The 22037-nt window shown below is 42.5% G+C and overlaps 2 protein-coding genes across 8 annotated transcripts in view; one reads left to right on the forward strand and one right to left on the reverse strand.

The window, feature by feature from the left end:
* larp7 (La ribonucleoprotein 7, transcriptional regulator) overlaps positions 1 to 11752 on the reverse strand; it is a 115610-nt gene extending 103858 nt beyond the window's left edge. The window contains exon 1 of the mRNA XM_070871242.1: positions 11748 to 11752. The gene's annotated coding sequence lies outside the window, so the exon portion shown is untranslated. The remainder of the gene's footprint in view (positions 1 to 11747) is intronic.
* The window catches only part of LOC139245559 (5'-3' DNA helicase ZGRF1-like), a 153041-nt gene that overhangs the window by 44589 nt on the left and 86415 nt on the right, over positions 1 to 22037 (forward strand). For 6 of the 7 annotated variants that reach the window (XM_070871204.1, XM_070871194.1, XM_070871181.1 and 3 more), the window contains 6 exons: positions 2098 to 2777; positions 4387 to 4525; positions 7064 to 7248; positions 8368 to 8567; positions 10674 to 10819; positions 11762 to 11908. In XM_070871204.1, coding sequence (XP_070727305.1) covers positions 2098 to 2777; positions 4387 to 4525; positions 7064 to 7248; positions 8368 to 8567; positions 10674 to 10819; positions 11762 to 11908 — 1497 coding nt within the window. The remainder of the gene's footprint in view (positions 1 to 2097; positions 2778 to 4386; positions 4526 to 7063; positions 7249 to 8367; positions 8568 to 10673; positions 10820 to 11761; positions 11909 to 22037) is intronic. The other variant, XM_070871196.1, reaches the window with a different exon arrangement.

Genomic DNA, 22037 nt, shown 5'->3' on the forward strand with positions numbered 1-22037 from the left:
TCTGTAAGTATATAATAGGCTAAATGTATCCCATTGTTTTTTTGATTACGCCTCTGTGAAACGTTTTGAGATGCTCAAGGCGCTATATAAATACAGATTGTTACTGTTTCACTCATTCAATCTGCATTCAAACTGTTCCCAGCATAAACTGAGACAAGTTTGTAATAAGATTGTTTATAATCAGGTACAGAATACATATGCGGGTTGAAGAACATATTTAATTCAGTAGCTGTGCCCTTTACAACATCGCAATAATACAAATGCAGAACTTGACATTAGTGGGTGCCTGTGTATCCTGGGCACCCAAACAGCATTGGTGGATTACTTGGAGCATTTGCCTAACAGGACTGGTAGCTCTTTCCTGTACGATTGTTTCCAAATATTTTCAGTAATTTTTCCATCAACCTCGCTGACCATTATCTCCTGTAGTGAGAGAAAACAAAGATAGCCAAATGAAAAGATCACTGCAAATATGCAGTAGATAACTTTCACATGGTCTCATGTGCTTTCTTGCAAAGCCACCATAGAGGCTCTTCATTTTGGACGATGGAATGGAGTCTGTGCAAAATTCGACATGAGAATAGGACTGATGTCATAGCACGCCTTTGTACTCCTAGATGTGCAAGCATGTGCATCCCCATTCAACTGAAGTTATTAACCCTGGTCCCTTGAACACATTCCATTGTTCAAGTGCAGGCCGAGACTGTTTGTTGGTGATATCAGATAATTGTTTGTTGTTCCCTTGAAAGTCCCACTGTCAGTTATGATTACTCATGGATTTTATCCTGGAGCGGCAAATGGCAAAATAAATAAATCATCTAATCACTATTTCCTGACTTACCTCATCTCTTTTATTCTTTTCAATACCTGATGGTATTTTGTATTGTCTTAGGCTCCTAATCTTGGTTTCTCAATGAGAGAGAACAGCTGTAATAGAGAGTAGTTTGGTTAACACACAGGCTTTTTTGGTAGTAATTGTGACACTGGCTAATACTGGTATGGATCGGCAAATGTTGCGAAATTCCATGTACGTACACAAAGCCCAAAGCTTTGCATGTGATTGTCTGAAGACAGAGCCCGAGTGCAAATGCTAGATTGAAAAAGGAATGAATGAAATACTATTACCTCTTGATTCGGATGAAATTTTAGTTCTAATTCTTTCTTGATTGAAAACTAATTGGAGCAAAGGACTGCCATCTTCTCATGCTGCATCATAATGAAAGGAACTTCCAGGCCCAAAGCTTAACATTCCCTCAAGCTCTCCCTAATATAGCCCTGAACCACATCTCGCTCTAGTTTCTTTCCCATCTTCTACTATACACAATATTAACTCAGTGATCATAGTCACAGCGAATGTCATTCATGACTTTGGTGAGGGTTGTTTTGGTGCTGTGGGAGGGGCAGAAACCTGATTGGAGAGTTTAAAACAGGATGTTGTGGGAGAGATGGACACAGATCTGGGAGGTAACATGGTCAAGAACTTTGGAGAGGAAAGGGAAGGTGGAGATTGGGTGATAGTTTGGAAGGACAGAAGGGTCGAGGGTGGGTATTTTGAGGAGGGAGATAATGACAGTTTTGATAGTGTGGGGAACAGTTACTCAAGAGACAGAATCATTTACAATGTCAGTTAGCATGGGGTCCAGGAAGGGAAGTTTGTGGTCAATATATTAGTGGGAATGGATTCAAGGGAGCAGGAAGTGTTATTCATGGATAAGATAAATTCGGAGAGCGCATAGTACGGAATGAGAAAGAAACTATTGTGAGCTGTGGTTCAGCTATATTGGGGAGAGATTGAGGGAAAGTTTGGCTTGGTAGGCAAGGGAATGAGGAAAGCAGCAAAGGCAGTTGAATGGATGGCCTCTGTCTTGGTGTCACAATATTCCATGAGTTCCTTGCATTTATTGATAGAGATCAGGGTGGGGGCAGGGGAGAGGGGTTTAAAGACATGGTTGATAGTGGAGAAAAGAAGCTCATGTGCAATATTAATAAAATATATGTACCTAGTGAGTGATGAAAGGCTTAACCATGTTCACAACCTATATTGGTACAGTTATGTTCCTGCAGACAATCTTATGCTCACATTCTTGCCCTTCACAGGAAATGAAAGGTCAAATAGTTTTGGAAATAATGCAGAATCAAGAATCCAATCAGCTTTCAGACTAAGAACTCCACTTGTTACTATGCCAACAACAGACAAATGCATCGACCAGACTCTTGCGTCGAGTTCTTTTGAAAGCCTTTCAGGTATAATTGAACCAGATCAGCTTATCCAGTGCTCGGCTATATACTCAATGAATAGCCGACAAGAAGATTTACGTGACTATTCAGAAAATAGAGTCAGGCCTGAGTACATGAACAGGAACTGTGATAGTTCTGATAATAATGCTGATGCTTACATCCGAGAACTTGCAAAACCAATCGACCTTAAAACAACTTTACAGAGTAGGGCTAGCAAATGGCTGAAGTATCAAATCACAGCACCACCCAAACCACTGTCTCAAAACAGTGATGGTTGTGGTGAAGAAGACCATATCTTTGGTAGAAAAGGAATGTTTGAAATGGAAGCATTTGAGGAAGGGAATGGAAAGGCACTTATGATCCAGGAAAATGTAAATGATGCCCTTTCTGTACAGCTGATAAAAGACAAACTGATCAATCAGCAGGAAACTGTATTAGAAGTAAATGAAACCTGCTCTTTGCCAAACATCAGTTCTGTCCATAAAGGGTACAATGTACCGAGCAAAACAAATCATGTTCTTAACTGGAAAGATTCTGAGGTAAGTGACGAGTTTTGATTTGTCTCTGTAACATAATTTATACATGACCGTTGCTTTCGGGAAGTGTTCTCCAGGTGCAAAGGAGATGAATATCTCTTCCTGTAACAATCTAACTCTAATTTTGTCCTTCTGCCTTTCTGTTTGACATTATCTGTTTATTTCTCTTTCACCGACATGCTTTCCCATTTTCCCCTGTTTATCTCTAATTCTCTTTTTGTCCTTCTTTCTGTATCTTCTGTTCTCTGTTTTCCTCTGTGCTTGAATGAATCTCAGCAATGGTTCTTTTCTGATTTGTATTTTACATTTTTTAAAGGTTATAACATGCAGGGAATTGAGAGTGAAAATGTACCCGGCCAAGAGTGGGGTTTTTGGCCAGGCATTAAGATGGGTGGATGGGTGGAAATTATCCGGATTCGTGCACAAGCGTAAAAGGAAGTGGACGTTGGGATCTAGGTTGGGGAGAAGAGGATACTGGAGCATTTGGGAACTGTTGCAACCCAGGGAGTCAGAGAGACACCAGGGGCATGAGTCTGGGCAAGAGCAGGGAGCTGGGTCCCGCAGCAGGGAGGCCACGGTAATTGAGAGCAGGGCCTGAGATTGGAAGGGTTTAGAACTAGGCCCAAAGTTGGAGCATGAGGGAGTGCAAGACAGCTGGAGACTCAAACGTGTGGAGGGTGGGGTCATGTAATAGAGTCTAAGATCTGAAGCTGGTGTGGGGAGGCAGCACAGCAGGGCCCAACGATCAGCAAGGTGGAAGAGAGGTGGGGTCTGTGTTATCCTGGCCTTTTTGTGTTCGGTTCGAGAGGAGTGTTGCAGGTTTCTGAGTTGGGAGCAAGTGAGGTTTGCTTTAGGACAGCAGTGGGAGTTTTATGTGGGCATTCCGATTTATTAACTTTCAGGACCAACAGATCAGCTAGTTATCCAAAGCCTGGTCTTGCTGCTTCCCCATTTTAGTTTTTAGAAGCAGCAAGAATAGCACTCAGGAAATCAGTTGAGTCAGGGTATCTACCTGGTTCTGGTCTGCAGCAGTGGCCCAAAGTGCCTCCAATTTAGTTAGCAAGACTTGGGAGAATGGTGTAAGCGGGTATGGAGTTGGGGAGAGTAGCAGGAGCAGGGCCATCCTAAAATACTGGGAGATGAGCTGGAGCTCTAATGGGTCGTAATGGAAAGGGAGTGGGAGTAGTGCAAGAGCAGGAGCACTTGGGGTAGACGTAAATGGGGTGGGGGGGGGGGGGTGGAATTTAAATATTATCCATAGATTATTACAGATACTGTTAAATAGGATAAATTATTAAATATTGTTGCACAAAGATACACTTTTTTTCTTGTTCATTTACAGCCAGCTGATACAGTGATAATATTATTGGAGGATTGGCTTTATTCTGCTGTTGGGATTTAAGCTTGTGGTGAAAACATTGTGCAGATGACAGATAAGCTATTGGGTCTAATGTTTTTCTATGTATTTTTTCTATTTCAAATATCCAGTGATAAAATTGCTTGTAAAATTGTAATATGAGCATGATAAAAAAAGGACACTTTAGGCGTTGCAGCAATAAAATAAAGACTGATTTGGTTCTGAGTGTTCAATTTTCTCTGTTCTTTGTTGCAGAATATTTCACAGTCAGAGTTGTGCTTTCCCAGAGCAGATGTTGCACAAGGAGCGAAGTTTCTTAAGAGACAAGTAACCATCCCAGCCACCTTCTTCAGTCCTGCTCATTACAGACAGGTCTTCACAGCAGTAATAATAGGTATAAATAATCCTATTTTTGATCACTAAGGGGATCAAATGACATGGGGATAGGATGGGAAAGTGGAGTTGGGGTAGAAGATCAGCCATGTTTGTATAGAATGGCGGAACAGGCTTGAGGGGCCGTATGGCCTACTCCTGCTTCTATTTCTTATGTTCTTAAGTCACTTGAAAAGCTCCCAAGTTTGAACTAAAGCTATGCAAAGTCTGCTGTAGATTAGTTCACTGTCACAAGCACTGTCAATTTTAGTTTACAGGTCTTGTGATTATCAAAACTATCAGTGATAATCTCTAATGATAAACTAGATTTAATGATTTAAGTAATCTCCAGTTGCCAGTCTCTTTCCCTGCTGGCTCAATGGGTAAATGTGTAACTGAACCTAACTGACCAGGAATAATCCTCGGTCTGTGCTGAGTTGATTGATCTTTGGTGGAATGGCAGTAGGGCCATTGCATTTGGCCTCAGAAATCCAGAGCTAGAAGGTAAAAAAATTGGTCAGCACTCACAGTTCTCATTGCTATCCAGTAGCACTGGCTGGAAGTGTGGGTGTGGATGTCAGTACAAAACAGGATTAGGTTTGCTTGCAATGACTTCCAAGTTGAATAGCCAACACTTGTTGCCGAGGCTCAGAAATGAAGAATGCTCACTTACGCGAGTTATTGGATAGCCACCCCTGCCAGAGGTCCTGTACTTAACTTGAGTTGCTACCTTCAGGAAAGGAGGAATAGGGGGCTAACATTGGAGGAGGAATGATCGAACTTAGAATTGAAATATTCTTTTATGATACGTGAAATATAGTTGACCTATAGAATCATAGAATGTAGACCACATTTGGCCCATCACATGTGTGCTAGTACTAGTTTTCAACTGAATCTGTCTCTCTAATCCCACTTTCTCTTCCCTGTACCCTTTTTATTAATTTTTTTTCAAATAGGGACACAGGAATTTCTAGCTGTTAAAAGACATCTAGTTCAGTTTCTACCATCCTGGTAGTCACATAATGTAACAATACTTATCCAAATAGCTTTTAAATGATTTGAGTCTGCCTTAATAACCACTTGTGGTAATGCATTTCATATTTTAATACATTAAGCGTCTCTGCTAAAACTTCACTCTCAAATATAAAACTTTCTTAAATATTGAGGCCACTTTGACAGCCCTTGTTATTTATTTTATGCTGACGGTCTTTAATGCTCCCTCTTAGCCTTCCTAATTTCTCTTTTTGTTTCCTTTCTATACTTTATAATAATTTTCATAGTTTTCTTCTGTGTTATCTCCCATATTATTCACGTACCTCTTTTTAAATCTAACTTTTGCACTCTCCTCTCTATTTATCCCAGGAACTCTTTGCTTTGACCTATATCTTTAGTTTTAGTCAAAAGCTGCACTTTATCCATCTTGTATCTCCCATGTGGGTTTGCTGGGTTTTTTTTTCAACCAGTTGATCTGGGCCTGGTTGCTTTTATGCCTCTGAAATTAACTGATTTCTAGTCCAACACCCCTTTTTGTCTCTTCCTTTTCCTTTATCTATTTTCAATATGAACCTAATTGAATTATGTTCACTATTTCAAAAGTGTTCTCCTACTTTCAGGCCCCTTACTTTTCTTGCATAATTAGCCAGAACTAGATCTACAACAACAACAAAACTAGTATTTATATAGCTATATTTATATAGATCTAGCACTGCATCATTACTTGAACTGATAAGAAAATTACAAAGTAACTCTACATGAGAATTCATAGGTCAGAATTGATACAAATATTATGGCATTATTAAGGAAAATGGATTGGGCATTTGATAATGGAAATTGAGACTTAGAGCCATTAGAAACTAATTGGACAAAAGCAAAATACTGCGGATTCTGGAATCTGGAATAAAAACAGAAAATGCTGGAAATCTCAGCAGGTCAGGCAGCATCTGTGGAGAGGAAGCAGAGTTAACGTTTCGGGTCGATGATCCTTTGTTCTGACGAAGGATCATCGACCTGAAACGTTAACTCTGCTTCCTCTCCACAGATGCTGCCTGACCTGCTGAGAAACTAATTGGAGCTTGTTTTTGAGAGATGACACTATTGTTGGACTCAACATGGTGTCTGCGGTTCAGTGCCCAATTGTTATTCGCATTCAGTTAGCCTAAATTAGATGAGCTTCCCCAGGTCATGTGGGACAGAGAAGCGAGAACCAACTGAGGAAGGATCTCTTCCTGCATTGCTCAAGTTTGACTTCTGCTACTTGATTCAGATTTGCTACTGATAGTATCCTTGCCGATGGTTATTGGCTGGACCATCCTACCCTTCTGACTGATACAGTGGGCTACTTTAAGGCAGGGTGATATTTACAAACACAGGGCTCAAGTATATTGTAAAATTGATGTAGAGAATAAGGGTGCTAGGTATGATAATTTATTATTTTATGGAATATGACTGTTTGCCACTTGTGCATCTGTTTTTAATTTCCAAGACTAGGCTTTCAACACAAAGAATGCTAAACTCTTCAGTATGAAATCAGTTTCACACTACGCTTGTCTTTATTTTCCAGAACATCTCAATATTTTGCTCTTTGAACTGTCTCAGAAACTTCACAAAGCTTTGTTAAAAGTTGACATATCCCAGTATTCATCCGAAAAAACAGGAACGACTGCAAAAAAGCAACATTTTGTCCCACTTTGCCAACATCAACAGCCTGCAAAGCTTGTCATGGTTAAAAAGGAAGGCCCAAATAAGGTAATATTTTCAGCAAGCTAACAGTTTTTCAAGTATAAATACTTTAGTTATGAATAAAATACAAGCTCCTAGTTCCTGTTTGATGAGGGAGAAATTAGCCAAAGTTTCCACACCTGATTGCTATCTTTACTCTAGCTGGAAAGCATTGTGTATGGATGTTAGTTGAAGATGTGTGGGGTGAAATTGGACCAGGGCAGGGATGCAAAGCAGGCGGTATCACATCGGTCGTCTGTTGTACGCTCTGCCCGATATTCCGTTCCATTGACTTCAATAGAACTGAATATCAGGCGTGTTGTATAACAGTCAGCAAATACGATTTCGCCTGTATTGTGCCTCCGCCTATGTCTAGTTTCACTCCTGTGATTCCTAGACCCCCTCCCAGTCGTCAAATAGGCTGCTGACAATCATTGCCTAGGTCACAAGTGAATAATGTACACATTGTTGCGGTACCAGAGGGATGCTGATGCTGCGTAACTTTCTAGTACGTCACCCAAGTGGCCACCCTTCATGTGTTAGTCTAGACAGCGAGCGTTGGCATATTATTTGACCATGGGGGACATCACATTTGGGCCAAATGGAAACCGTTTCCAGCTGAAATCATAGATAGAGATCACGAATAGGAATCCAAACTGAGCTGATTCTTCAACCCTCGTCCATAGTCTGTGGGTTCTAGTAACTCGATTCCTGCCATGGCTTAGATCAGCGAATTCAGCACATTGGCAATTGAACTTTGGATGATATTGGCCTGAATGGCTCAGTGCTGCATTAGGCAGTGTGCTCACCACTGAGCTGTTGGCAGGGTATAGTTGTCCTTTACATGTGTTATTTTCTATATTCATTTTTCTTTTAAAATGGTGCAAGGATTGCTCAAAATGATTAAAACTGATACAGGCATCACAAAAATACAATATTTTGTTTTTATTGAATTGATTTTGGACAATAGTGTGTAAAAGATTTACATGGGATCTCATTCACTCAACATATTTTCATATTCTACTCAGAAATAAAAGGCATTCTCTGTATAACTTGGGCAGCTAAATCACTGTTCAGATATTTATTTTCTTCCATTTGAAAGAATGTAATTCTAAAATGTGAGTTACATTTCCTCTTTTCTTCTAGGGTCGTTTATTCTATACTTGTGATGCATCAAAGGCTGATCAATGTAAGTTTTTCAAATGGTTAGATCACATGCAGCCCATTGATTTGAAGCAGAAAATGGAGCCTCAGTCTAAGTTAGTGCTATCTGATGCCAAGAGTTTAGGTGCCTTCATTAGAAGTCAGTACATATCACTGTACAGTGAATGTCAGCTGCATGTAAGGTATGTTTTATTTCTGTTTGTGTGTTTGTCAACCTGTTACAATTTATTTTTTTGTTGTTGCATGGGAATCAATTAAATGGTTTGTGTTTAATTTTCAGAATCACAGCAAAAATGTAATAATTTTTGAAATGCAATGCATTGTTTTCCAGGCTAATTAAGCGCTGTGTTCAAGTGGCCATTTTGTTTTGTAGCTATGGTATGCTGATCAGTTAAATTGTATGGGAAGTAACTGCACAAACTATATTGGACATATGTAGATGTCAGTGTTTTCTATGATCGTGTTTTATGTCCGTGCTACTGGAAAAAATAGAACCCTTTAAAATTGGAGTCAGGATTGAGTGGTACGTATGTAAATAGACAAAGTATTCAAACAGAATTAGAGTTAGAAGCATCAATATCAATAGAGGGATATGATGTACTAGCTATAATGGATGTGTGGTTTACGGTTGGACAGGACTGAGAACTTAATATTTCTGGTCATCACATTTTTAGGAAGGAAGGTGTTGGGGTGGCAGTGTTAATAAAGGATTCTATCTTGGCATCAGAATATAAATATGTACTGGGGTTGTGGAGACACAATCCTCATGGATAGAATTAAAGAAAAGGAAGGAAAATGGTACCTTTCCAATTATAAATTACAGACCATCGAAAAGTGAAGATGAGATGGGGGTGGGTTGGGAGCAGAGTTTTGCAAACAATTTAGAGAGATTTGAAAGAACAGGGCAATAATAGGTAATTTTAATTATCCCAAGTTAAACAGGAATAAAGGTAACGCATGTGATCACTTTCTAGATTATATTCAGGGCTGTTTTTCCTAGATCAGTATGTTTCTAGTAAAACAAAGAAGCATTGCTAGATTTAGTTCTGGGAAATGAACTGGGACAAACAACTGAACCGAATAGGAGAACAATTGGGAAATAACCACTTCAGCATAGCTAGGCTTAATGGGAAAATAGAAAAGGATAATGAAGAGTCGAGCAAAAAAGTATGGACTGGATAAAAGCAAAGTTCGGTGAAATATGAAAGGAACTGGCTCAAATTTATTGGGCAGAGAGGTTAGCAAACAAACACCATGGATCAGCCAGTACAGCTGCATTCACTGGGCATATTGGGCTGCAACCAATTCCTAGGCTGGGGACAAGGACATTCCTGTCCTTGGAGTAAGCCAAGAGCTGGCACAAACACAATTGGGTTGATTTCTTGCCTAAAAATGGGTGTCCGGCAGTTCAGAATCAACAGGGCACCTCAGCCGCCCCATTGATGCCTAAGGCCTGCTGTACGCAGTTTTCAGGTGGCCTGTAAATAGGCCCCTGTTTTTGGTGCATGGCTGCTTAAATATGCTGAATATAGGATCCCGATCGCAATTTTCAGGTACAAATGGGCAGAGAAAGAACCATCCATGCTCCGCCTATTTGTACCAGGCAGTGAGTGGCCTAACCCGGGGGTCCTGAGAGGGACCGTTCATGGCCGCTCAAGAATGGCCGTAGAATTTCTTTTTGAGAGAGCACAGAAGTGCCCCTCCTGACTCCAGACAAATACTGCAGCCTGCTGCCAGTCTGGGATTGGCTACCAGCCACCTTATTCCGCCACCATCCCCCCACCCCCAATCTGATCTTCTCTATGCCAACCTCCCTCGTTCTGTAGTAAAATTCTTTGATTAAAAACAACTTTTTCTGCTGAGATCAGTTATTTTTATCCGTGCTATCTTGTTTGCCTGTGTTATGTGGTGTAATTTGTTTTGAAGTTAGTCTGACTTCATCAGCCATTTCTTTAATATTTTGTAGTTTTGGTGGCTTTAGCATTCTACAATTTATCAATTGTTGGTCAGAAAACTGACAGGGAAAGTGATACTTCATAAAATAAATACATGAATGAAAGCTAACTAAACCAGTCTCCACTAAACCTTTCACTCATTTTAATTTTTTAAATCATGAAAATTCTGTTGGGCTATCTGTATTTTTGATATATAATATTTTTTTAAAAAAATTTTCGAAGTAGAATTTTATTTTAACTTAATCCATTTTCCCCTTTGTGCTGAAAATTGGCTATATTGGATATGTTTTTAGATATTTAATATGAACTGATTTTCATATCGACTGCTTGCAGGAAAAGATCTGCTTTTCAGAGAAAGAAGTTTTATCGTGGCAAGTTGAAAGAACTGATAAATAAGGAAAGAGATTGGGAAAGCTGCTGTAAGACTAAATTGTACCTTTGGTTAAGCAGGAGAGAGAGCTCATCAGTCTACAATAAAGGTGCATTTAAAATGTTCCAGTTTAGAGCACTCACAATTAAGGCTGAACCAAATATTGAGATTGTGTTAAAACAGAATACATTTGTCACTTACAACCTCACTTGTAGAATATACTTCACTGCTGCCTGTGATAGGCCCTCTATATAATATTTAGATCAATAAAATTATTACATGTATAGATATATAATTTCAGTTGTGAGTCCAGCTTTCCACTTGGCAGTTGCACTGGTGGAAGTGAGGTGGACAAATATCTCTCCCTGCCCCACACCTGACCCTGGTCAGATTGTCAGCCCAGGGATTATTACCATATCACACGGCCTTTGTCAGGGGGTTGTGCCGGTCTGGGGACGGAGAAGTGCAGTTACAGACCCAGGACAGTCACTCTCACCTCACCTCTGGGATTCAGTTCTTTTGTCCATGTTTGGACCAAGGCAGTAATGAGGGCTGGAGCCGAGTGGTCCTTGCGGAACTCAAACTGAGCACCAATGAGCAGGTTATTGGTGAGTAAATACTGCTTGACAGCAACATTGATGATTCCTTCCATCACTTTGCTTATGATTGAAAATAGGCTGATAGGGTGGTAATTGACCAGGTTGGATTTGTCCTGCTTTTTGCAGACAGGACATACCTGGGCAATTTTCCACATTGTTGAGTAGATGCCTATTTTGTAGCTGTGCTGGAACAGCTTAGCTATGGGTGCTATTTGAAAACACATGCTCTTCGTTGCCTTGTAATATCCTTAGAAATCAAAGTCTATAAAATAACAGTGTCATTTACAAAAAAAGTAAGAATTAAAAACTAACTTCAAATTAAACTTTCTTTTGAAGATGATTGTTAACATTTTTTAATAAGCTAGATAATAAAGAAATACACTGGAATTTACATCACTGTAATTGTCCTTGTTTTATCTTTTTTTCTTTTTAAAATTTGTTAATTGTGACAGATGACCTCTGGGTTGTATCAAAAACCTTGAAGTTTGATCCACTGGACACCTTCATCGCCTGCAGTGTTTTCTATGGACCATCTTCAACCAGTGAAGTGGAGCTTTTGCCATTGAAAGGCTATTCTCCTTCCAACTGGTCTTCAGACAGTAAGAAATTTATTTTGGGTGTTATTCTGTTCCCCTCCCCCACCTCCTTGGCACAAGTGCTTTGAAAAATTTTCCAGTGAGCACAAAGAGTATCTATACTAAGTTGTAAATCACATCTTTACTTAATGATAGCAAGAAATGCATTTCTGCAGGAGGGAGTCCTTGGCCAAGAGGCTTCTATTTTGCACTCAGAAAACAATTAGAACAATGAAAGTTGTTGAGGCCAATTCACTAAATATATTCAAAAAGGAGTTAGATGTAGTCCTTACTACTAGGGGGATCAAGGGATATGGCGAGAAAGCAGGAATGGGATACTGAAGTTGCATGTTCAGCCATGAACTCATTGAATGGCGGTGCAGGCTCGAAGGGCCGAATGGCCTACTCCTGCACCTATTTTCTATGTTTCTATGTATTTTTTAACCCTCTTTTCAGTAACGCTTCCATTGCTATCTCTTGTGGCATATGTGTCATTAAAGTTTCTCTGATTATTCAAGGGCTTCTCTTTTTCTTCTTCCTCCGGTCCCACCATATAGTTTTTTGCAGCTACTTTTGATGCATTCAATTGTATCATGGGGGAGGAGAGAGGGGATTAAAGGGCTACAGGCTGTATCCACTTTTTGCTTGGCCAATAGGATGTACATTTGCTACAAGCAATGTGGACAAAGTATTGGACTTTCCCTCTCACAGAATGCTTTGACTTTGCAGGACAGTGCAACTGGCAGCTATGTTCAAACTCAACACATAATGCAGGTTGACATACAAAAATGAAAATTGGAGGCTTCTCTGATCAGTCATGTGATATTAAGGTAGTGAGTAGCTTAGCCATAGAGACCTGGAAGACTCAAGTTTCAATCCCTAGACAGGGTTGAATTTGCTGATGTCCCAGTTCAATCTGCAGTCTATATATTGAGTTACCTGAGCTCAGTCGCGGTGATTGCAGGAGTGCTAAAATTGTTCTCCATAGCGTGTGGGGGGGGGGGGGTTAATTCTCCAAGGCTGCTGATCTTGATGGCTATCCTATTGTCAATATAACATAAGAACATAAGAAATAGGAGCAGGAGTAGGCCATTTGGCCCTTCGAGCCTGCTTCGTCATTCAGTAAAATCATGGCTGATCTGATCTTGGCCTCAACACTTTCCTGCCCGCACCCCATAATCCTTGACTCTCCTATAGTTCAAAAATCTGTCTATCTCCACCTTAAATATATTCAATGACCCAGCCTCCACAACTCTCTTGGGTAGAGAATGCCAAAGATTCACGACTCTCTGAGAGAAGACATTCCTCCTCATCTGCATTTTAAATGGACAGCCCCCTATTCTGAAACTATGCCCCCTAGTTCTAGATTCCCCAGGAGGGGAAGCATCCTCTCTGCATCTACCCTGTCAAGCCCCCTCAGAATCTTATATGTTTCAATAAGATCACCCCTCATTCTTCTAAACTCCAGTGAGTATAGGCCCAACCTGCTCAACCGTTCTTCATAAAACAACCCCTTCATCTCCAGAATCAGCCTGGTGGACCTTCTCTTAAATGCCTCCAATGCAAGTAAATCCCTTCTTAAATAAGGTGACCAAAACTGTATGCAGTACTCCAGGTGTGGTCTCACCAATGCCCTGTGTACTGTTGCAGCAGGACTTCCCAACTTTTATACTCCATCCTCTTTGTAATAAAAGTCAACATGCCATTTGCCTTCCCATTTACTTGCTGTACCTGCATGCTAACCTTTTAGAAACATAGAAACATAGAAAATAGGTGCAGGAGTAGGCCATTCGGCCCTTTGAGCCTGCACCACCATTCAATATGATCATGGCTGATCATGCAACTTCAGTACCCCATTCCAGTTTTCTCTCCATACCCCTTGATCCCTTTAGCCGTAAGGGCCACATCTAACTCCCTTTTGAATATATCTAGCGAACTGGCCTCAACAACTTTCTGTGGTAGAGAATTCCACAGGTTCACAATTCTCTGAGTGAAGAAGTTTCTCCTCATCTCGGTCCTAAATGGCTTACCCCTTATCCTTAGACTGTGACCCCTGGTTCTGGACTTCCCCAACATCGGGAACATTCTTCCTGCATCTAACCTGTCTAAACCCGTCAGAATTTTATATGTTTCCATGAGATCCCCTCTCATTCTTCTAAATTCCAGTGAATATAAGCCTAGTCGATCCACTCTTTCTTCATATGTCAATTCTGCCATCCCTGGTCAACCTTCGCTGTACTCCCTCAATAGCAAGAATGTCCTTCCTCAGATTAGGAGACCAAGACTACACAATATTCAAGGTGTGGCCTCACCAAGGCCCTGTACAACTGCAGTAAGACCTCCCTGCTCCGAAACGCAAATTCTCTCGCTATGAAGGCCAACATGCCACTTGCCTTCTTCACCGCCTGCAATACCTGCATGCCAACTTTCAATGACTGATGTACCATGACACCCAGGTCTCGTTGCACCTCCCCTTTTCCTAATCTGACACCATTCAGATAATATTCTGCCTTCCTGTTTTTGCCGCCAAAGTGGATAACCTCACATTTATCTACATTATACTGCATCTGCCATGCATGTGTCCACTCACCTAACCTGTCCAAGTCACCCTGCAGCCTTTTAGCATCCTTCTCACAGTTCACACTGGCACCCAGCTTAGTGTCATCTGCAAACTTGGAGATATTACATTCAATTCCTTCGTCTAAATCATTAATGTATATTGTAAATAGCTGGGGTCCCAGCACTGAACCTTACCCCACTAGTCACTGCCTGCCATTCTGAAAAGGATCCGTTTATTCCGACACTTTGCTTGCTGTCTGCCAACCAGTTCTCTATCCACGTCGGTACATTACCCCCAATAACATGTGCTTTAATTTTGTAGACTAATCTCTTGTGTGGAACCTTGTCAAAAGCCTTTTGAAAGTCTAAATATACTACATCCACTGGCTCCCTCTTGTCCACTCTACTAGTTACATGCTCAAAAAATTCTAGAAGATTTGTCAAGTATGATTCGCCTTTCATAATTCCATGCTGACTTGGACCGATCCCGTCACTGCTTTCTAAATGCACTGTTATTATATCTCTAATAATTGATTCCAACATTTTCCCCACCACTGATGTCAGGTTGACCGGTCTATAATTCCTGTTTTCTCTCTTCCCTCCTTTTTTAAAAAGTGGTGTTACATTAGCTACCCTCCAGTCCATAGGAACTGATCCAGAGTCTATAGAATGTTGGAAAATGACCACCAATGCATCCACTATTTCTAGGGCCACTTCCTTAAGTACTCTGGATGCAGACTATCAGGCCCTGGGGATTTATCGGCCTTCAATCCCATCAATTTTCCTAACACAATTTGCTGACGAATAAGGATTTCCTTTAGTTCCTCCTTCTCACTAGACCCTCGGTCGTCTAGTATTTCCGGTAGGTTACTTGTGCCTTCCTTAGTGAAGACAGAACCAAAGTATTTGTTCAATTGGTCTGCCATTTCTTTGTTCCCCATTATAAATTCACCTGATTCTAACTGTAAGGGACCTACATTTGTCTTCACTAATCTTTTTCTCTTCACGTATCTATCAAAGCTTTTGCAGTCAGTTTTTATATTCGCTGCAAGTTTACTCTCATATTCTATTTTCCCCCTCCTAATTAAACCCTTTGTCGTCCTCTGCTGAATCCTAAATTTCTCCCAGTCCTCAGGTTTGCTGCTTTTTTTGGGCCAATTTATATGCCTCTTCCTTGGATTTATCACTATCCCTAATTTCCATTGTAAGCCACGGTTGAGCCATCTTCCCTATTTTATTTTTATGCCAGACAGGGATGTACAATTGTTGAAGTTCATCCATGTGATCTTTAAATGTCTGCCATTGCCTATCCACTGTCAACCCTTTAAGTATCATTCGCCAGTCTATCCTAGCCAAATCACGTCGCATACCGTCGAAGTTACCTTTCTTTAAGTTCTGGATTCTAGTCCCTGAATTAACTCATTCTCCATCTTAATGAAGAATTCCACCATATCATGGTCACTCTTCCCCAAGGGGCCTCGCACAACAAGATTGCTAATTAATCTTCTCTCATTACACAACACCCAGTCTAGGATGGCCAGCTCTCTAGTTGGTTCCTCGACATATTGGTCTAGAAAACCATCCCTTATAAACTCCAGGAAATCCTCCTCCACCCTATTGCTACCAGTTTGTTATATGTAGATTAAAGTGACCCATGATAACTGCTGTACCTTTATTGCACGCATCCCTAATTTCCTGTTTGATGCCATCCCCAACCTCACTATGACTGTTTGGTGGTCTGTTCCGCAGCTCTACCCATACAGATTCCACCTCATCCACGCTGATGTCCTTCCTTACTTTTGCATTAATATCCTCTTTAACTAGCAACACTACCCCACCTCCTTTTCCTTTCAGTCTATCCTTCCTGAATATTGAATACTTCTGGATGTTGAGTTCCCAGCCTTGGTCACCCTGGAGCCATGTCTCCGTAATCCCAATTACATCATATCCGTTAACAGCTATCTGCGTAGTTAAATCATCCACCTAATTACGAATGCTCCTCGCATTGAGACATAGAGCCTTCAGGTTTGTTTTTTCAACATTCTTTGTCCTTATAGAATTATGTTGTAATGTGGCCCTTTTTGATTTTTGCCTTTGATTTCTCTGTCCTCCACTTTTACTTTTCTCCTTTATACCTTTTGCTTCTGACTCCATTTTACTACCCTCTGTCTCCCTGCATAGGTTCCCATCCCCCTGCCCTATTAGTTTAAATCCTCCCCAACAGCACTAGCAAACACTCCCCCAAGGACATTGGTTCCAGTCCTGTCCAGGTGCAGACCGTCCGGTTTGTACTGGTCCCATCTTTCCCCCGAACCGGTTCCAATGTCCCAGGAATTTGAATTCCTCCCTCTTGTATCATTCCTCAAGCCATGTATTCATCTCAACTATCCTGCTATTTCTACTCTGACTAGCACGTGGCACTGGTAGCAATCCTGAGATTACTACCTTTGAGGTCCTACTTTTCAATTTAACTCCTAGCTCCCTAAATTCAGCTTGTAGGACCTCATCCCGCTTTTTACCTATATCGTTGGTACCTATATGCACCACGACAACTGGCTGTTCACCCTCCCCCTCCAGAATGCCCAGCAGCCGCTCCGAGACATCCTTGACCCTTGCACCAGGGAGGCAACATACCATCCTGGAGTCTCGATTGCAGCCGCAGAAACATGTATCTATTCCCCTTACAATAGAATCGCTACCACTATAGCTCTCCCACTCCTTTTCCTGCCCTCCTGTGCAGCAGAGCCACCCATGGTGCCATGAACTTGGCTGCTGCAGCCTTCCCGAGATTGGCCATCTTCCCCAACAGTACCCAAGGTGGTATATCTGATTTGGAGGGAGATGACTACAGGGGACCCCTGCACTACCTTCCACTGCTCTTCCTGATGGTCACCCATTCCCTATCTGTGTAACCTTTACCTGCGGTGTGACCAACTCAATAAACGTGCTATTCACGACATCCTCAGTATCGCGGATGCTCCAGAGTGAATCCATGCGCAGCTCCAGTGCCGCAATGCAGTCTGTCAGGAGCTGCAGCAGGATACACTTCCCACAGACATAGTAGTCAGGGACACTGGAAGCGTCCCTGATTTCCCACATAGCACAGGAGGAGCATGACACGTGTCTGGGCCTCCTGCCATGACTTAACCCTTAAATTACTTAATTTGGCAACAGTGACCTGGTTTCTTATTGCTAAGAAAAAAAAAGATAAGTAAAAAGAAAACTGCTCACTTACCCTCTTGGCTGTGACGTCACACTTCGATTACTTTTGACTTCTTTCTTACTTTTGACGCTGCCGCCGCTAGCCACTCTTCCACACTGCTGCTGTTCCTCGCTGCCGTTGGGCCTATTATAAGCCTCGCCGCTCCTCCCCGACTGCCGCTGCTCCTCGCTGCCGCTGGGCCTTTTATAGGCTTCGCCACTCCTCCCCGATTGTCGCTGCTCCTGGGCCTTTTATAGGCCTTGCCGCTCCTCATGTTTCATGTACAAGGACCCCCAGATCCCTCTGTACCACTGTATTTTGTATGCTCTCTCTATTTAAATAATAATTTGCTTTTTTATTCTTCCAACCAAAGTGGATAACCTCACATTTTCCCACATTATACTCCATCTGCCAATTTTTTGCCCACCCACTTAATCTATCTATAATCCCTTTGCAGATCCTTTGTGTCCTCCTCGCAAATTGCTTTCCCACCTATCTTTGTATCAACAACAAATTTGGCAACAGTATACTCGGTCCCTTCATCCAAGTCATTAATATAGCTTGTAAATAGTTGAGGCCCTAGCACTGATCCCTGTGGCACCCCACTAGTTACAGTTTGCCAATCTGAAAATGCCATCCCAACTCTTTGTTTTCTGTTAGTTAGCTGGTCCTTTATCCATGCTAATATATTACCCCCAACCCCGTGAGCTCTTATCTTGTGCAGTAATCTTTTATGTGGCACCTTATCAAATGCCTTCTGGAAATCCAAATACGCTACGGGACCAAAATTACCTCCGACTAAGAGTAGGCGCACTCACCGTTTTTGAAGATGTTTCTCCGCCCCAGTCCATGGGGCGGAGAATTGAGCGATATTCAGGTGTTAGTTTTTTTCTTCAGTTAAAGGGGAGGGCCGCTGCGAACTCTGCACTGAGTTTAGTTTGGCCCACTGGGCCACCAGGCAGGGTTTTGGCCGGGCCTGTGGCCTGGCACCCAAGAGGGGGTGCCGAACCTGTGGTCGCCATTGGCGGGCTGACCTCTGAGTCGGCCGACAAGTAAAATAAAATGGCGTCCGTGTGCCCTCCCCTTTAAGGGCGGACGTGCCACCTAGGCACACACAGCTGTCGGTGGCACCAACCGGCGGCCACTCCGCTCCCACGAGGCAATTTCCCGTATGGGGTGGAAAGGGGTCACCTTCAGTCGGGCTTGGCATGTGCCCGATGGGACAGCAGCATGGGCAGCGCGCAAATCCGTTTCCGCTGCTCCCAACCCGGGGGCAATTTCAGATGGGTCGGCCCATCTGCCTGCCCCCAGTCGATGAAGCCTATCCGCACCTCTTAGAGGCGGTAATGGGCAGTCGGAAGGGGAGTAATTTCGGCCCCAACATTTACTGGTTCCCCTTTATCCACCCTGCTCGTTACATCCTCAAAGAACTCTAGCAAATTTGTCAAACAGGATTTTCCTTTAATAAAATGCTGACTCTGCTTCATTGTATTATGATTTTCTAAATGTCCTGCTGCTACTTCCTTAGTAATGGACTCCAGCATTTTCCCAATGACCGATGTTGGCTAACTGGTCTATAGTTTCCTGCTTTCTGTTCCCTCCTTTCTTGAATAGGGGCATTACATTTGCGGTTTTCCAATCCGCAGGGACCTCCAGAACCCAGGGAATTTTGGTAGATTACAATCAATGTATCCACTATCTCTGCAGCCCCTTCTTTTAAGACCCTAGGATGCAGGCCATCAGGTCCAGGGGACTTGTCCACCTTTAGTCCCATTAGTTTGCCTAGTACTTTTTCTCTAATTATTATTGTTTTAAGTTTATCCCTCCCTAGAGCCCTTTGATTATCTATTATTGGGATGCTTTTAGTGTCTTCTACTGTGAAGACCGATACAAAATATTTGTTCAAAGTCTCTGCTATTTCTCTGTTTCCCATTATTAATTCCCCAGTCTCATCTTCCTTTTTATATATCTGTAGTAGCTTTTACTGTCTGTTTTTATATTTCTTGCTAGTTTACTCTCCTAATCTATCTTCTCCCTCTTATTTTTTTAGTCATCCTTTGCTGGTTTCTAAAGATTTCCCAATCCTCTGGCCTACCACTAATCTTTGCAACATTGTATGCCGTTTGTTTTCAATTTGATACCATCCTTAACTTCCTTAGTTAGCCACGGATGGTATTGAAAGTGTATGTGTGAGCATCGGTTGAGGAAAAGATCAGGCTCAGCTGTGGTGCTCTCGATCTGTAGAATAGATTGCTGACATTCACTGTTTAGGGTCTTAAATAAAGAATGGGCATAGGTGCTGCAAGGCACCAGGGCACTCATAACTTGAGCAGGAAGTCGTAAGCTTCTGGAGAGGAGTGGTGTGGAGAAAAATGGTGCAAAAAGGGAGGGGCAAAATGAATGCTTGAGTCACTGTGAGGGGTAAGACTTTGTCCAGGAATTGTAGTAAGAGAAAGACACAATTGTCAACACACAACGGTGAGCACATGGGTATGTTATAAAATGTTAAAGGATTAAGTTTCTGTTGAAGTTATGAGCCACAGAAAATTATTTCCTTGCACCACTTTTCTGTCTTCATTTTTTCCTGCTGCCTGGTCAGTGGCCTTGTCAGTTGAAGTGAATGGTAAGACATTACTTAACCTTGAGCAATGACAGGAATGGTTTGGCCGTTTTAGGACTGTTTTGTGGTGGTTTTGTGGGGGGTGGAAGTAGGAGAGTTGGTTCAGTATATGGGTGCACTGGTGCAACTTACCTAAATCTGGCCATTATGAGGTCATCCCGGACCACAGTGTGCACCACTGCTGGTTCCATGTCCACTTCAGGTTCATCCTCTTTGTGTTCCTCCCGATCCTCCTGCAAAGAGGCTCTGTGCCTTGCTGCTCCTGCAGCTCCACTCCTCGCCGCTGTGTTATGTTTTGCAGAGCGCAGCATACAACAAACATTGTGGAGACCCTGGCTGATTGAAGGGTTCCTCCAGTTCTGTCCAGGCATCTGAATTGCATCCTCAGCATCCTGAATGCTTTCTCTCTTACACATCTTGTCATCATCTGATTTTGAATGTTGCGCTCTTCGGCTTCATCGCATGGCCTCCACAAGGGTATCATCACTACGTTTTCAGTGGATAGCCTTTGTCTTGAAGTGGCCAGCCGGTAAATCTGGTCAGAGGTGCGAAGAGCTGAGGGAGGGTGGACTGACGCAGGACGAATGAGTCATGACAGCTTTCTGGGAATCTGGCACACACACATCATATGATCTTTTTGTGGTTGCAGACAAGCTGCACGTTGCGGGAGTGGAAGTCCTTACGGTTCACAAACACTCCTGGGTGATCTGGGGGTGCCTTGATGTCCACATATGTGCAATCGATGATGCCCTGCCCCTGTGGGAAGCCAGCCAGAGCTGCAAAACCGAGCACCCGCTCAGTCTGACTGGCTTCATCGGTAGCAACATTCACATAAGTGTCTGACTTGTCAAACATGGCATTGGTCACCTGGGTGATGCATCTCTGGACGACCGACTGCGAGATCCTGAAAATGTTTGCTGCAGATCCCTGGAAGGAGCCTGAGGTGAAGAAGTTGAGGGCGGCAGTGACTTTGATAGCCACTGGTAATGTGTGTCCACCAGTCCATTCGGCAACAGGTCTTGTGCCAGAAAGCTACAAATGTTTCCCATGACCTGAAGCGATTGCCTGAGCCTCCTGAAGCACTGCTGTTCAGTCATGGCCAGAAAACTCATCCTCTACCTGTATACCCTGTGTTGGGGTATCGCCTCCTGCGAAGTGCACCCCTGTGCTCATCCCTTCTCTCCTGTGAAGCAGCAGGTCGGTGAGGAGAAGGCTGGTGCTGCTCCTGCTGGTGTTGCTACTGCTGGGGCTCAGCTTGGTCCGAGTCTGAGGTCCAAGTTGACGCAGATAAGCAGCACCTTGTTGATCTGATAGATGCCACGTAAAGAGGCACAATCCTTCTATGCACTGAGAGTGACTTCCAATGTAGAGAGAGTGGCTTCCAAAGTTATAGAAATCACCTGCAAACTCCTGAAAAGAAACATTCAGCACAAATGGTGTCAGCAAGGGCCTTTCGCTTGGGCAAGGAAGCAGGTGTGAGATGTGAATATTTATGTGATTTTATTTTACTATCAATTGTTCAAGTCCCACTATGGCCGCTCTGCTCGCACCTTGCTTTCATTGGCGAGGTTCAGCAAGCCTGTGAATCCCATGGAGAACCAGATTGAAAAACTGCAAATGTGACGCCACTATTTAAAAAAAGGAGGCAGACAAAAAGCAAGAAACTATAGACCAGTTAGCCTAACATCTGTGGTTGGGAAAATGTTGGAGTCCATGATTAAAGAAGCAGTAGCAGGACATTTGGAAAAGCGAAATTTGATCAGGCAGAGTCA

This window comes from Pristiophorus japonicus, chromosome 2 (genome assembly GCF_044704955.1).
Source record: "Pristiophorus japonicus isolate sPriJap1 chromosome 2, sPriJap1.hap1, whole genome shotgun sequence".
In the NCBI taxonomy this organism is placed as follows: Eukaryota; Metazoa; Chordata; class Chondrichthyes; family Pristiophoridae; genus Pristiophorus; species Pristiophorus japonicus.